The 16353-nt window shown below is 50.7% G+C and overlaps 1 protein-coding gene across 1 annotated transcript; it reads left to right on the top strand.

Annotated features, from left to right (window-relative positions):
• The first annotated feature begins 10480 nt into the window (after positions 1-10480).
• On the top strand, positions 10481-11125 carry Neurog3 (neurogenin 3). The gene has a single exon (XM_050137922.1). The coding sequence runs from the start codon at positions 10481-10483 to the stop codon at positions 11123-11125; it is 645 nt and encodes a 214-aa protein (XP_049993879.1).
• Positions 11126-16353: the final 5228 nt, after the last annotated feature.

Genomic DNA, 16353 nt, shown 5'->3' with positions numbered 1-16353 from the left:
TGGTGGTGCACACCTTTAATCCTAGCACTAGGAAGGCAGAGGCAGGTGGATCTCTGCTAGTTCAGGGCCAGTCTGGTCTAAAGAGTGAGTTCCAGGACAGGTTTCAAAGCAACAGAGAAATCCCTGTCTTAAAAAACAAAAACAAAACAAAAAAATCAAGAATATTCTAGAGCTGGCCAGATAGCTTAGTGGGTAAAAGCACTTGTCATGCAAACCTGACAACCTGAGTTCAGCCCCTGGAACCCACATTTTAAAAAGTCAGATGTGGTAGTGTGCATCTGTAATCCCAGACCCAGGCTCCTGTGGCAAGAAGGAAGGCAGCAACAGAACCATTGCCTGGAACCTGGGGGCCAACTACCAGGAGTTTGCAGGTTGTATAAACAAGAGACACTGTGCCTCAAAAAATAAATTGTTCTCTTAGGTATCTGTCATGGCAGTGAAAAAACTGGGGGACAATATTCAGACACAACTCAAAATGTAAAGTGGATATCTGTAAGTCCACACTAACCTAAATTAATGACCAAGTCCATAAGCAAATAGGAAGATGGACATTTTCCTATATTGAAGAATATTACAAGCAATTACATAGACATTTGTTCTTTCAGGAGGTGGGACTTAATTCTCTGTTCTTTAAGTGTAGTTCACTTAGTGACATTAATATATATGAATGTATGTATATAAATACACACATGGTTTTTTGAGACAAGGTCTCTCTGTATAGCCTTGACTGTACTGGAACTCCATATGTAGACCAGGCTGGCACTGAACTCACAGAGACCTTCCTATCTCTGCCTCCCAAAGGCATATGCCATCGATATCTATCAAAAAAAAAGTTTTCTGGCTAGGATCTCACGTAGCCCAGGTTGGTCTCTAACTCGCTATGTAGCAGGGGACAACCCTGAATTTGAACTCCTGGTCATCTTACCTCCATGTCCAGAGTGCTGGCATGTAATCATCAACCACCATGCTTGGTTTTACATGGGAACTGAACTCAGGGTTTCATGCATGCTAATCGGGTACTCTAGCAACTAGGCCATACTCAGCTCCTGGTGACATTTTTCTAAAGATGATCTGGAAGGAAAAAGAACGGACAAGCATTCTACAGTTGAGAACCTATGAGGGGTCTATAGAGCGAGTTCCAGGACAGCTAGGACTGCTACACAGAGAAACCCTGGAGAGAGAGGGGGGGGGAGGGAGGGAGGGAGGGAGGGAGGGAGGGAGGGAGGGAGGGAGGGAGGGAGGGGGAGAGAACATCTATGAGAGAGAGGAAGAAGTATATCAGTAACTAGTCATTCAGAGCTATAGTATTACAATGTAGCAAAGATAGGAAGGAACCAAAGAGGAAAGGATACATCTCAGGTGTATAAATCATGTGTGGTTCAGACTCTATGTGGGGTTGGAGATGGCTCAGCATTCAAGAGTGCCTACTGCCCTCCTATCAGAGGACCCAACTCAGACCCCAGCACTTATAGCAGGCATCTCACAAATGCCTGTGACACCCCCTTCTCGTCTCTAGTTACCTGCACACACATGTGTACGGACACACAAATGCACATAGATGCACACACACACACACAAATAAAATAAACCTTTTTAAAAGTCATCTAAGTGACTTAGAAATTGAAAGAACTTTCTCTAAGGATGAAATCCTATGAAAATCACAATTGATACCATCCACGCTTTGTGGAGAAATGAGAGCCACGCAAGAGATGTGAAAAAACCTAACTCACGATGCCCTGTGGGAAGTGCCGTGTTAGATAGAGAGGAAATGGAAACAGCATAAACGCTGGGTTCTTGACAAGTCTCATGGCACTTGGTATATCATAGACATGTGCCCATAGGCTGAAAACTTCCAGGAAAGGGCTGGGATAGTTTTCTCAGATGGAGGACTGCAGTGATGAACGCCACCTATAACCTGAAATGCATTATACATAGATATAGATAGATGTGTGTGTTATCACACACTCACGAGTATGCGTGTGAGTGCACACACAGACCCAGAGCTTCTGTCAGGAGTCTTCTCCAACTGTTCTTCATTTTATATCTTGAGACAGGGTCTCCCAGCTGAACCCAGAGCTCTCGACATAGCTGCTGGCTAGTCAGCTTGCTCTAGGGATCCCTTGTCTCTGCTGTCAAAGGACTGGAATAAATAAGCCAGCCAACATATTTGCCAAAATTATGTCCTGGTGGCCCAGTACGAAGTCTTCATGCTCACTGCTTGTGTGGTAGATGGCTTAGCCATCAAGGAATTTCCCCAGACCTCAAAGGGTTATTATAGCAGGCAAGTAAGTGTCCCTTGGCTGTGTCCGTCTTCTTTAGAGGATGACTTCCCAATGTGTAGTCTACGACACAGAATAGTTATCCCGACTCTATGGAGTCTTAGAAGAAGATAGGGTCCCTAACGGTTGTCCAATCTAGTCCCCTTCTCTAAGGAGACCACACAGTCATTTCAAGCCAGAGAATATATCTTTACAGACAAGATTCTACCCCTTGTTTGGAGGACCCCCACCATCTTTGTCTGCAGAGATAGCATGGCTGCCAAGAGCCTCGAGTCCTGCTTTTTCTAAGTCATTTTCCTTAGAACCTTGGGAACAGCTGGCTACCATCTTCTCATAACTCTTCGTAAACACTTACAGGACAAAGGGAACATGTAACCAACTGACCGAAGGCAGCTTGATATCTAGGCATTGACAAGACTTGATTTCTAGGGGCTGGAGAGATGGCTCAGAGGTTAAGAGCATTGCCTGCTCTTCCAAAGGTCCTGAGCTCAATTTCCGCCAACCACATGGTGGCTCACAACCATCTGTAAAGAGGTCTGGTGCCCTCTTCTGGCCTGCAGGCACACACACAGACAGAATATTGTATACATAATAAATAAATAAAATAAATATTTAAAAAAAAGATCTTGGGGTTTAAGGAATAATTTAAAAAAAGACTTGATTTCTAGCTTTCTGTGTAGACCAGAAGCTCTGCAAAATCTTGCTTTTTTTTTTTTTATACACATGTCTGCAAAAGGCAGTCCTCCCATCCAATAAAGTCATATGCAGGGCGTCTCTTATCCAAGGACAGATTCCAGAGGAAAAGAATGGATGAGCCATCTGCACACACCATCAGGGGATCTCGTGTCTTAGCCTTCACCCTCTTCTTTGATATTGTCCAGCAGGAGTCTAAGAAGGGTTGTTTTATCATAAGCCCAGAAGTGGAAGTCAGTGTGTAATGCCCCAAAAGTGGATTGGGCAATTTAGGATCAGGCCCAGAGATGATAGAAGGTAAATCCCAGCAACTTGGGTGGCTGAGCCAGAAAGATCACAAGTTCAAAGCCAACCTGGATAGATTAGTGAGTCCTTGTCTCAAAGGAAAAGAAAGAGGACCAGGACTAGAGCCAGCAGTAGAGCCCTTGCCTAGCAAGGGTATGGCAGAACTAGGGCTAGGTGAAGGGGAGGCTGGGCCAAGGATGGAAGAGTCAAGGAAGCATTCCGTCTTGGAGTTGCACAGGTCTTTTCCTTTCTCTAGACTCCAGTAGTTCTCAACCTCCCAGGTGCTGTGACTCATTAATACAGTCCCTCTTGTTGTGGTGATCCCACCCCAACCATAAAATTATTTTCATTGCTACTTCATAACTATTTCCTGACTGTAATTTTGCTACTCTTATGAATCATAATGCAAATATCTGTGTTTTCTAATGGTCTTTGGTGACCCCTGTGAAAGGGTCATTAGACCTCAAAGGAATCACAACCCACAGGTTGAGAACCACTTCTCCAGTGCATGGATGGAGTGGGTGGGTGGTAAGCAAGAAGCTCTAGAGCACCTAGGAAGAGGAAGGAAGTTTTGTTATTTATGGTTCAGAGCCGCTTCCATTCCTGGTGCCCATAAAGCCCCATAAAGGGTCCCTCCCAAAGGGTGGAGGGATGGAGATCCTGGGTGCAGACAACGGGTTGGGGCAGGAGAGTAACACAGTGAAAATCCCCCTCTGGGAAACTGGAATAGATACAAAGGGAGCTACCTTTCAGTCCGGGGTACTATAGCCTTAACTGCAAAAATGTAAAGTAGGAATTTAAAAAAATTCCTTTCTGTCTCCCCTACAGATTATGTGAACATCTAAGGAGGTGTTCCACTTCCATATAAATAGTACTCCCACTGAGCACTGAGTGGAATGAACAGTACTGTTGCTAAGTACTGAGTAGGAAGCGGTGATGCAGCTCAGCCTGCTGCTTCCATACTGGGTTAACCTAGGATTAACCTTAATTTATTTTATTTTATTTTATTATTTTACATGTATGGGTGTTTTGCCATTCAGAATGCATGTCTGCTCACTACATGCATGCAGTGCCCATTGAGACCAAGAAAAGGGTGTCACAGCCACCCCTGTGAAATCAGAGTTACAAACACTTGTGAGGCGTAGGTGCTGGGAACAGACCCCAGGATGTCTGCAGGAGCAGCCAGTGCTCTTAACTGCTGAGCCATCTCTCCAAGCTCAGCTCCTTTTCCAACCAGTTCCTCACTAGCATATGTTAAGTACTAGATTTAACTAGCAAGAAATGCAATCCACACTTACACCCAAAGGAAGCCAGAAACAGGTTGGGAAAGGGGACGCGCCCAGGGTCACACTCACCCCCTCCCCAGCTGGATGGAATGGAGGTATGAAAGTCAGGCATGGGTAGATACTTCCAGGTGTTGCATCTGCGCCAAGGGCTGGAAGTTGGGATCTGAGGAGGCTTCCTAAACACCAGTGCCAAGCTCGTGCCTGCTGCCACTTCCGCTGTAAAAGAGAAACCATTACCCAGAAGGAAAGACAAAGGGAGACTGGATGCTGTGTTGGGGGTTGGGAGCTGTTGATATCCAAGACTTCCAAACTTGGTATATTCGAAAGGGAAATGTCAAAGTATTTCCCCTACTGCTTCTTCCCTCAGTACGTAAGAAACCTGTAGAGGCCCTGTGCCCTAGTGACTGAAGACAGAGGCAGAACCAGGCTCCCTGTGCAGCCCTGCACACACACACACACACACACACACACACACACACACACAGTGTGCTTCTCACTATATTTTCACTATATTTTGTCACCTAGTCCAGGTGACAAACTTGCACCAACCAGTCATGAACGGAGAACTGCACCCAGAAGAGTGGCCAACAATTCCTCAGGGTTACGTGGCCCCCAGGTGACCACCAGAACCCAGAGTCAGGAGGTGTCCAGAGTTCAGACCCTGCGGCTCAATTCCACTCAACCCAAAGGGTCCCTATCCAGGCTGTCTTATGGTGAGCATCCTGATTCGTCTTCCCAGAGCTCACCTGAACTTGAGCGCAGCACAAAAGGGCAAGCACCAACCTGGTGAAACTTGGAGGTGGCCTCTCCACCTTCTCTAGCTTCCCTTGTTTATTTTTTTCTGAGTAGAGAGAATCACACAGTCTTTTTATTTCCCCAAGCCGGGCAGGCGAGAAATGGGACATATGGGCATTTTGCGCTCCGCATCTGTGTCCTCAGTCAGGGGTTTCTGTGGATTCTTGCGTGTGTGTGTGTGTGTGTGTGTGTGTGTGTGTGTGTGTGTATTTGGGGCCAGGCGCTGGGAACAAACGTGCATCTGTTAAAGCTGACAATAAAGTCCTAGAGTAAAGCTGCCAAGATTGGGGCATTGGGGGGCGGAAGACAGAAGGTGGAGGAGAGTTGGAATCTCAAAGGCGAGGCCAAAGCACCCGGCCCAGGTATTATGTCGGGAGAAGGTGAGGCGAGCAGCTGCTCCTTCTCGCGGGGTGTGTATGGGAGCGAGAGTGCATGTGCGCCTGAGAGAAGTACACACGAGCTGCCCGACATATGTCGCCACAAATCACAGTAACTGTCCCTCCTCCCACCTCCCACTCCCCGCGCAGTTCCTGACCCAGCGCAGAGCTGGAGAAAGCGCTGAGAAGAGGCGCTATTTCAACAGGTGTCTGGGTGCGCAATGCACCTTTTCAAGCATTGACAGGCGCGGCTGGCGGCAGCAATAATGTGGACACTTTGTTTCCTGGCTCTGCGCGCGAGCTGCGGACGCCCGGGGGGAGGCGGCTCCAGCAAAGCGGGGGATCTGGAAATAAAGACCTCGGGTGCTCCAGAGTGTCCCAGCCCCTCTCCTCCCTTTGTTGGAGGACTCCCTGGGCCGAAGCTCCCTCGTGCGCTCTGTGGGGTAGCATATGGCGCCCTCTCACCTACCCAAGAAAAGGAACCAGCCACCCATTCAAGAGCGCACGAGCTCCCAGGGCCCCCGGAGGGGGGAGTCACTAAGGGAATGGCCCCTCTCCTAAAGCCAGTGAGCAGCTCGCCTTATCTGTCCCCACCCAACCTCCACCATGCTCTCAGCTGGCGCAGCAGCCGTTGGGTGGGGAGCAATGCGCTGGGCAGCACCAGCCCGCGGAAGCGCCCCAGCTCTTGGCAGATGAAATATGGGGTTGGTGAGCCCCTGGAGACCATATGCTTTCAATAAAAGAAGACAAATAGGACCGAGATAGGCCTTGCAGCCAACCTGTTATAAATGAGCGGCAATTGGGCCAATGTACACGGGGGCAGGGCCCCCGGGGGGGAGGCCTGCTCAGTGCCAAATCCATGTGTCAGCTTCTAGGACAGGTGTGCCCAGGGGCCAGGGGCCAGGTCTCCCCCCCTTCGGGTTTATCACGGCAAAGGTAATATTGTGCTAACTATGAGTAAACAGTCATTGTGAAGACCAAGGAGAGTTTATCAGAGGCGAACTAGTTAGGGGGTGGCTTAACAATAAAGTTGCTCGCCTTAGGAGCAGGTGATGGCTGGTTGCGCTGACTCCCGCCGGAGATGTTTTCCAAAGCACCCCGCTTTACAATCTCTTGTAATTATTTATTAAACGAAATCTATTTATTATTATTTTAGCAAACACTGGAGACAGGTGGGGCTTTCTTTTCGTCGTCTCCTTTTGTTTGAAGGGCTGTTTGAAGTGGCCAGTCTCGGTCCCGGCAGCCTCGCTCGCCAGATTTTTGTCTTCCTCTCTTTCAGGGCCAAAGCGAAGGCGAGAGAAAGAAGCCCCCTCCTCTGACAAGCCATTAGCTATTCAACTTCCCATGTAGGCCCCCCTCCTCGCTCCATCCTCAAAGAGCCCCCAGGCAAGGCTAGCATTACCCCCGCCCGACCGCAAGACGCTAGGGCCAGTAGCTGCCTAACCCTCAATTCCAATCTGCCTGCCGTCTCCAGGCGTCTGACTGTCGCCTCTCTCTCAGAACCCGTCAGGTCCCCAAGCAACTCTAGGTCTTACAAGGTGGAGGAACACAGGGGTTCTGGAGGCCTCGGGGGCGGTGGATGGATGATCCCCTCACTGTAAGAACAGGTTTTGCTCGGGGACGCAGAGAGCAATTTTACAAGTACAATTGGTGCGCGCTGCGCAGTCAACTGCGCCTCCACCTCCACCTCCAAAAATCCAGGGATTAACTTTGGAGAGGGGTCTGTGGGTCCCTGGCAGCTGAGAGAGAGAGTATGGATCCTGAATCTCTAAACTTCTAGGACTCATAGACATTCAGCTCGGCCTCCTCACTAAATGAAGACTGGCAGGGAGTTTGGGCATTACTAATGCGCACTGCCCCTTCGCGGCGCGTTCCTTACCCTGACTGCTTTTTGCGCAAAAAGGCTGCTGGCTGCCGACAAGCCCAGAAGAGCCCTGAACCAGAGAGATAGTGAGGAAACTGCACAAGAATTCCAAAAGGGCCTCTACCTATCAAGAAATTTTACCAAGAACCCCCAGAATTCGCCCTGGCCGGGGAAGCTCTGCGCCCTAGCCAAAGCCCTTTAGACTCACAGGACAGGACCCAGCCAGGGCGAGTCCTGTCCCATGTACAGTCACAGGATAGATGACAGCTACAGATGTAGGCTGCTTTTCAGGAACCCAGGGGAACCCATGATCGCTTGGGTCCCCCTAGCAACCTGGGTTCCCTCCGTGGAGCCCGATTGGGTCTCAGGGCCCTAAGGATGCCTCTTAAGTCATTGTCCCAGTTTCTGATATTCTGGGGTTGGAGGGGAGAGATAATTCAAGCAAAGCTGTGGTCGGGGACAGAAAAACAGAAAGTTCCACCATGCTTGGTGCTATTTCCTTTGTCTAGGGTGGTGGGCCATGACTTCTGCACTAATCTACTCTGCCTGTCTTCAAAGACTCAGACATCCTGTTCTCTGCATTTTGGGGTCTCTCATTCTTCCCAAATCATAGCAGCGAGAACGGGCTGGGGGGGGGGCGGTATCTAGGATTAAGAAGAAGCTCAGCTTCTGAATTCTTCATAGTTCTTAGAAGATTTGCTGTGTGACCTTGGACAAGTCACGTTCTTCTCTGGGACTTGGCTTTTTCATCTGTAGAAAAGGGTTTCAAGTCCCCATTCTGGGACCAGAAGGCAAGCTTGAAGCAAGGCACAACCTAAAGGAAGACCAGCATCAGAAGACAGAGCCTAAGAACCCGGCCGCACAGCAGAGTCTGGCCTTGTTTTCAGATTCAGTTTCTCAACAGTGGAGAAGGAAACCCCCCTCCCTCCTCACTCAGGATCATTTAGAGTCCATGGGGATAGAGCCATTGCCCTCACCCCGTCCTACAACCCCCTTCTGCTGAACCCCAAGTAAATCACCCTCTGCCTAGGAGGTTCTGTGCTGCTCCCTCCCGTCCCCTGCATCCCAGGCAGTCAGAGGCCAACCCTAGAGCCCAGCCACGAACCTACCTCTCGACCCTGACCCCATCCCCCTATTCTCCCAACCAGGGCATGGCCCCTTCTGCAATTTCCGGGAGTCTCGGAGTAAGAGGACATTTTAGAAAGAATAGAGCTACACTGCCTAGAGTCTTAACTCCCAGCCCCGGTTTCCTCGCAGCCGCACACTGGGAAGGAGAGAGAGCGGAGAGCAGCGGAAGCCACAACCCCTCACCCTGAGTGACCGGAAACAGAAGACCACGGGGTGTCCGAGGCGGGGACAAGGGGGCGGGTCTGCAGGAAAGAAAGGACAGGCAATGTTTTCAAGGGTCGCAGGAAAGATCTCCAGGCAGCTTTGAGAGGGACAAATCAGAAGGCTTGGAGAATCCCTGCCCTGCCCTATGTTCACCCACAGTTCAGAAGTGATGGGGGGCGGGAGCTTGAGGGGGGCTAGACTAGGTGAAACTGTCGGCCCTCTCTGGTCTGTGATTGGGCAGGAGGACTAAAGGGGACGGAGACTAGATCAGCTTTTCTCCCAGTGCCTGCTCATCACGGCATTGAAAAGACAAAAAGGCTAACCAAGAAGAAACCCCTCCTGACCTCTTCACACCACCTGCCTCCTCGGGGCCAGGACTTCCTCAACCCCAGGATACCGTCTGTCCCTGAGGGGGAAGTAGTGGGGTGTCCCTCTGCACTCCCTCCACAACCACCCTCGCCTCTGGAATGGAATACACTCTCTGATGAGGAGGATGGTGGGGGTTCTCCACGGCTGGTCTGGGAGTTGGGGAAGAGCATCTTGGCTTCTTTGGACCTGGACACAGCCAAACGATGATCTCTGCGTAAAAAAAGACTTGCGCAGAGCCTTCTCTAAGTCACTCTGTCCTCCCTCCCAGAATAGAGAGGATCTGTAAAACGCTACTCACACACATCCCCCCCCCACACACACACACAGTGGCAGCGAGCTGAGTAGCACTTAGAACTGAGGAGCGCTCCTCCAAGCTGTCGGTCAAGACACTTGACTCCTACTTTGATTGCTGGTTGATTCAGGCAAGCCGCTTCCCTCTCTGAGCCAAAAGCTCGCATGTGTAATACTCAAAGAAGAGGCTTCCCCTACAGGCACCCCAAACCTCCTTCATGCTACCAAGAAAGCGTCTGAACAGATGCCAGGGGGAAAGAGGAAAAAGCAAGGCTGTCCGCGGCGGCCAGACCTGAGCCAGACGGGGCTCTTCTGGCTGGGCGAGGCTCTTTGAGGAACCGAGAGTTGCTGGGACCGAGCCCGCGATGGGGTGGGGTGGGGGACCAAACAGAGGACTGCTCCCCCCCCCCATCCCTGCCCTTTGTCCGGAATCCAGCTGTGCTCCGTGGGTGGGGGTTGGGGGGGGAGCGGCTCGCGTGGCCTGGCCCCTGGGCCCCTGCTGCTGATTGGCCAGTGGTGCAGGCAGCAGCCGGGCAGGCACGCTCCTGGCCCGGGCCGAGCAGATAAAGCGTGCCAAGGGGCACACGACTTGTAGCTCAGGAAATCCCCCTGGGGCTCAGGAGGGGACCCCCTAGGAGCTTCTCTTCTGCTTCCAGCTGCAATTAACTCCAGGCGAGGGCGCCTGCAGCTCAGCAGAACTTCAGAGCGAACAGAAGCACTCAGTTGTCCGCTGCTGCTTGACACTGACCGACCCGCCGCTCTCTATTCTTTTGCTCCGGGAGGACTAGGTAACAATTAGAAACCACCAAAGGGTAGATAAGGGGCAGGCGGTACCCCAATCCCCCGTGGCGTGGCCTCTAAAGCAGAGACTGTCTCACTCTGACCCTTCCATTTTTTCCCAACCACAGGATGGCGCCTCATCCCTTGGGTGCGCCCACCGTCCAAGTACCCCAAGATACCCAGCAGCCTTTCTCCGGAGCCTCAGACAATGAAGTCCTCAGCTCCAAATTCACCCCACCAAGCCCCACTCTTATGCTGAGGGACTGCTCCGAAGCAGAAGCGGGTGACTGCCGAGGGACCTCGAGGAAGCTCCGCGCACGGCGCGGAGGGCGGAACCGGCCCAAGAGTGAGTTGGCACTGAGCAAGCAACGACGAAGCCGGCGCAAGAAGGCCAATGACCGGGAGCGCAATCGTATGCACAACCTCAACTCCGCGCTGGATGCGCTGCGCGGTGTGCTACCCACCTTCCCAGATGACGCCAAACTTACAAAGATCGAGACGCTGCGCTTCGCCCACAACTACATCTGGGCACTGACTCAGACGCTGCGCATAGCGGACCACAGCTTCTATGGGCCGGAGAACACTGTTCCCTGTGGGGAGCTGGGCAGCCCGGGAGGTGGCTCCAATGGGGACTGGGGCTCCCTCTACTCCCCAGTTTCTCAAGCTGGCAGCCTGAGCCCTACTGCCTCGCTGGAAGAGTTCCCTGGCCTGCAGGTGCCCAGCTCCCCCTCCTGTCTGCTTCCGGGCGCCCCGGTGTTCTCAGACTTCTTGTGAAGAGACCTGTCTGGCTCTGGGTGGTGGGTGCTGGCAGAAAGGGAGGGAGCTAGAGCCGCTGAGGTGGGAGGTAGTGGAGGCTCTCAAGCATCCTTGCTCCTTCTGGCTCTCACTAGCCGGGTCCCTGGTCCCCTTGCAGGTTCAGCCAGGCTCTCCTTACAGCTTACAGCACCCTGGCTGCTGCCCATGCAAAGCAAGCGAAAGCAGGCATTGCAGGCTGCTGTCTTCTTAAATCTCCTCTGTGCAGCAGCTTCAAACTCTCTTTCAAAGGGGATAAGAATAGTAGCTCTACACAAGGGGAGACTCTCAAACTTCCTGGTGACCCTGCCCTCATTCACATCTGTCAGCCTCCGACCATCGCTTTCTGCAGGGTGGCCGAATCCAGTGTTGGGTCTCACTGCACTGGCTCTCTCTCATCCAGCTCCTGCTCACTCACCTCGCTCCACAGACAATGCTCATTCTCTCTGCTGCCCATCAGATGCGGGCAGGGTTTCCGGGCCGCACCATCCTGCCTTAATTCACAAAGGTGATCCTCTGCCTTCTCCTTCTGCACTTTTCAAGTTATCGCCCTCCCCGGAAGGGAAGACTCGGTTGTGAATGGGGAACGCTCTGCTATGGCTGGGAGCATCTCCCCAGCTTGGCGCCTGCGTCTAAAACTGTGAACTCCAGGGACAGGTTCCTGGAGCACTGCTTGTCTCCCTAAAAAGGAAAAGAAAAAAGAAAAATCAGCATGTAAATGGTATAAAGCCATTTGAAATGAGCTTTGTTATGGTAAATTATATGCCTTCCTCTCCCGTTTTACACATTTGTATTTATTGATGCTATTTTGCGGTAGGAAAGTTTATATTTTGTACATAAGAGTATCAGGGACTGGTGATAGAGATTTTGGGCTAACTAATAAAAAATGGACCCTCAAGACTCTTCAGCAATATGGCTCCATGTGTGAAAGAAAAGGAGGGTGGTAGCCACTGCTGGGCAAGTCTACTCCCCGGAGTGAGATGAGGACTCTTCTGGGGTCTGGAGCCTCTACCTTGAGTGCTCGGCTGGAGATAGGGCATTTTCAGAGGCTAGGAAGCCTCTTAAGAAATCATTAGTCTGAAGCTCCGGTTCTCTCTGAGACTTGCCTATTTCCAACGGCAGGTTCAGAAGAAAGGCAAATCTCTAACTAGGGCTTTTATAGTCCCCCCCCAACCCCCCCTCCCCTGCACATTTATCTGCCTGGATTTAGAACTACACTGCCCTCTGGGAAGGGAGAGAATGATAACTTGGAATATTAACAGGCATCCTTAGAACACCACCTCAGGAATTCCCCCCTTCCCCAGGTATTTAGACACCCAGCATGACTCCACTCCTAAGGTACATTTTACCGACCAGTCTTCAGAAAACCACATTTTCAAGCAGTTTAGCAGCAAAGATAGAGGGTCTAGCTGGGATCTCTGTTCCCCTAGAAATGTGGACCCTTGACTGTGTAGCCACTCATAAAGTGGCCTGGCTTTTCACCCCACTGAGCTAGCTGTCTATAGGCAGTTCACTGACAAGAGACTGGTTCCCTGTAGCACTACAAGCTGGCCTGAAGGTGTTAGCAGAGAACGGAGGCGTTGCCTCAGAGAAGCTTTGCCGAGTTACAAGAAAACGGAGGTCAGATATCCAGGAACCCACCCAAAGGGGGAAGATAAAGAAGTGACACCCACCAGGCGGGATGCTGCCAGTGACTATGATCTGTGATCTGTGTAGGTTGCTTCTGTCCTAGAGCCTACAGGTGGCAGTTTCTCAGGCTCTGATGCGAATGCCTCTGTGTCTTTCTCTCTGGTGCCTGCCCCCCCTCTCGATCTGAACGTTCCCTCTATTTCCAAGTCCCTAAAGGAGGCTCAGAAGAGTTGTCTTCCTTATCAAGGACAGGGATTGCAGGGGGGCTGGGGGTGGGGGTGGGCACTGCAAACAAGCGAATGAACAGCGTGTTGTTTCAGTTGGTGGCTTTAATCTGGGAGGAGGAGATTAATGGGTTATTGGAAACTTCAACAACAGCCAACTTTTCACCTGGGGCACTGCCCAGGGTGTCAACAGCTCCGTGCTGCACAGACCAAGCCTGCTGTGTGTTGGTACTCGGTGGGGGGAGGGGTATAGGCAGATCTGAAAAGCAGGATGCTTCCCCTGCCTCCTGGAAGGGTCCCATGGGTCTAAACAAAGTCATTCAAGACCTAAGAAACGTCGTTGCATGAGATATGAGCCCCAAGAGGAGGCTGGGACTAGTACCTGGGCTCTGACGGCAAAAGATTTGCCCAAAGAGGTCCTGGAAGGGTGGAGTTAAAAATATGGAGAATTACTGAAGTGGAAAGATACCTTTTCCTGTTTTAGGCTGTAGGAAGTAGTGTTTCTCTAGGGTGGATGGGAGCTCCTTTGGTACAAGTGACTGTCTGAAGCGAGCTAGTGTCTGGACAATGGAAGAGGCTGGGGTGCACCCACTGTCCATTTCCCCAAGCACTCTCTAAAGGGGAGTAGGTGAACACAACAGCCTCATCCTCTACCCCCCTGAATGTACACAGGTACAATCTAAGTACCCTGGCTCAGTTGCTACCCAAAGTTAAGTGTGGATTTGATTCCAGAGTTATGTCGCCTATTCTGTAAGTTGGGGGGGGGGCAGTGTGGGGCATGGTGGATGAAGGCTTAGGGTTTGATTTGAATTCCTGCAAAATTTAGGGTTCTGTGGCTTAAATAGCAGCACCAGTGTGTGTTTCTTCCTGGAGAGCCCTTCTTGGAAGTGTGGGAGGTGTGAATCCAACTCAAAACAGCCTTGCCCCTCACCTCTCTGGACTTTGGATGTTTTGTAGCTTTTAAAGCTCAGTACACCTGCTGCAAACTCCTTCTGGCCAGCTTTCCTTGGTTGGTCTTGTGGCCTGGAGTGCCCAGATCCCAGAAACCCTGACAAGATTCCAAATCCTGTCAGGAAAAGCCCATTGGGTAGAGTGAATCTCCATCCTCTCGTGCTTTTGTCTGAGTCCAAGTCTAGCTCCCAGAACAGCGCATGAATCTTGGACTCAACCCTACCCCTCCCCAAGCCCTTCAGCATACACACAAGCAGGTAGATTTATGGTGCCCTGCCCCCATCCCACCCTTCCCCCACAACCCCCAGCCGGCCTTGGTTGGAGGACAAAGCAACCCAGAGCTGTTGGAATGCTAATGTCTGGGAGCCCATCCACTGGGCTGGCACAAAAGCAGGCAAGACTGGGAGCACCCTTCCCTTTGGGCTACCGGGCTGTATGACCTTGGACAAGTCCTCCAAGCTAAATCAAAACAGAAGTTGGAGACAGTTTCTAAAAACCCATGCACTAGATTCTGGCTTTGCTTACAAAGAATGAAATTACAGCACCCCCACTCCACCCACACTTCCACTAGGAATGGTGTAAAACACCCTTAAGTTCCTAGCACCGAGCTGGGCAGTGGTGGCACACGCCTTTAATCCCAGCACTCAGGAGGCAGAGGCAGGCGGATCTCTGTGAGTTCGAGACCAGCCTGGTCTACAAGAGCTAGTTCCAGGACAGGCTCCAAAACCACAGAGAAACCCTCTCTCGAAAAACAAAAACAAAACAAAAAAAAAAGTTCCTAGCACCAAGGTCAGCATGGGAAGGCTCAGAGTAGGGTAGTTTACAGACTAAACACCAAGCAAATCTAATTATATTTATGCAACTTTTTTCTTTTGAGTCCCCGCTCCCCAGTATACACGAATTTTCAAATTTCTGGCAGCCCACTGCTCAAGAAAAAAAAAAGCAGGACCTGGCACTTGCTGACCTGCCTGTCTGACCTTCCAAGAGCCAGATGTAGGGATGGATTGTAGCGGATTTGAGACTAGGCACCCATCTCAGGTACCATCTCAATGCCAGAGCGCACGGCAAGATGAATGGCCTCAGTCATGCGAACATCGAGCCCAGAAGTGACTTCCATAAGGCCCGTGGTCATTTGGTGACTATGGGAGAAAATACACCTGAGACACTGACTCTAACTTAGTAGTTTGGTGTTTTTCACTCTGTGCCTTTAGATAGGAGAAGGAGCTAGAGAGGACAAGCCTCTGGAGTTCAGCCAGTTCCCTGGGGTTCCAGTAAGGTCCAGAAACTCCCTTGTGCATTGCTCAATTCAGTTTCTAGGTCTCCTGGCCAGATTCCATTACCTCTGCTTCCAAGACCTATTGGTCCAAGACCGACTAAAGAAATGTCACTGATCGGCTAACTTTCAGCAGCGACTGCTTAGATCCTCAAGCCTTAAGCACGCCCCTGGCCATGGTGCTGAAACAGTCAGGTTGGCCTAGCACAAAATATGCTCCTGGGAATGTCCTCTTCTCAGCCCAGAAAACCGCCTTCCCTCTTTCTCTTTTCACAATGCCTTGCCTTCACTTTCAGAAATACTGACTCATCAGAGGTTCCCTTTGACACATAAACACTCATTCTGTGCTTTCCCCTTGTGTTTTCTGTCTGTCAAAAACCTGTCTCCTTTTCCTATTCCCCAAGCCTTCAGAGAGGAAACTTTCTCCCTCCTACTTCTAGAAGATCTCGTGAGTGTGAATATTCATCAACAGGTACATATATGGGACACTGTGATCTATGTGCACACTGTAGAATCAATAAAGTACATTAACATACTCATCACGTCATCCATGAGTTATTCTTAAATTACATTACTTTTTTGGGTAGATGGGTAAGTGCACACATGCCATAGCACCTGTAGATGTCAGAGGACAACTAGAAGCCAGCCAGTTCTCTTCTTCCACCATGTGAGTTTTGGCAATCCTACTCAGGTTCTCAAGCTTGGTGGCAAGCACCTTTACCTGCTGAGCCATCTCCCTGGCCCTAGTGTGTGTGTGTGTGTGTGTGTGTGTGTGTGTGTGTGTATGTGTGTGTGTATTCATGCATGCACTTGTGTATGCATGCGTGTATATGTACCGAGAATACAAAAAGTCTGTTTTGGAATATACAATGTGTCATCGCACACAACTGGGGTCACCCGACAGGCTTGCCAACTCAGTAAAGCTAATTTCAAGTCCAACTGAAGCTTTGCACCCTTTGATGAGCATCTTCCCATACCCCCTCCTCCCTCCTCACTCTCTAGTCTTTGTTTCTTTGAGATGTCATTTTTTTTAGTTCCCCAGATGAGTGAGATCACACATGTTTTTTCTGTGCCTGGCCTATGTTCCTCGGTGTCACGTTCTCCGGTGCCATCTGGGCTGCTGTATGTTATTC

Source organism: Alexandromys fortis, unplaced genomic scaffold (assembly GCF_014885135.2).
Source record: "Alexandromys fortis isolate MF-2015 unplaced genomic scaffold, M_Fortis_MF-2015_v1.1 scaffold_9, whole genome shotgun sequence".
NCBI classification, from domain to species: Eukaryota; Metazoa; Chordata; class Mammalia; order Rodentia; family Cricetidae; genus Alexandromys; species Alexandromys fortis.
Note: the sequence above shows the minus strand (reverse complement) of the source record. Positions and strands in the feature narration are given on the sequence as shown.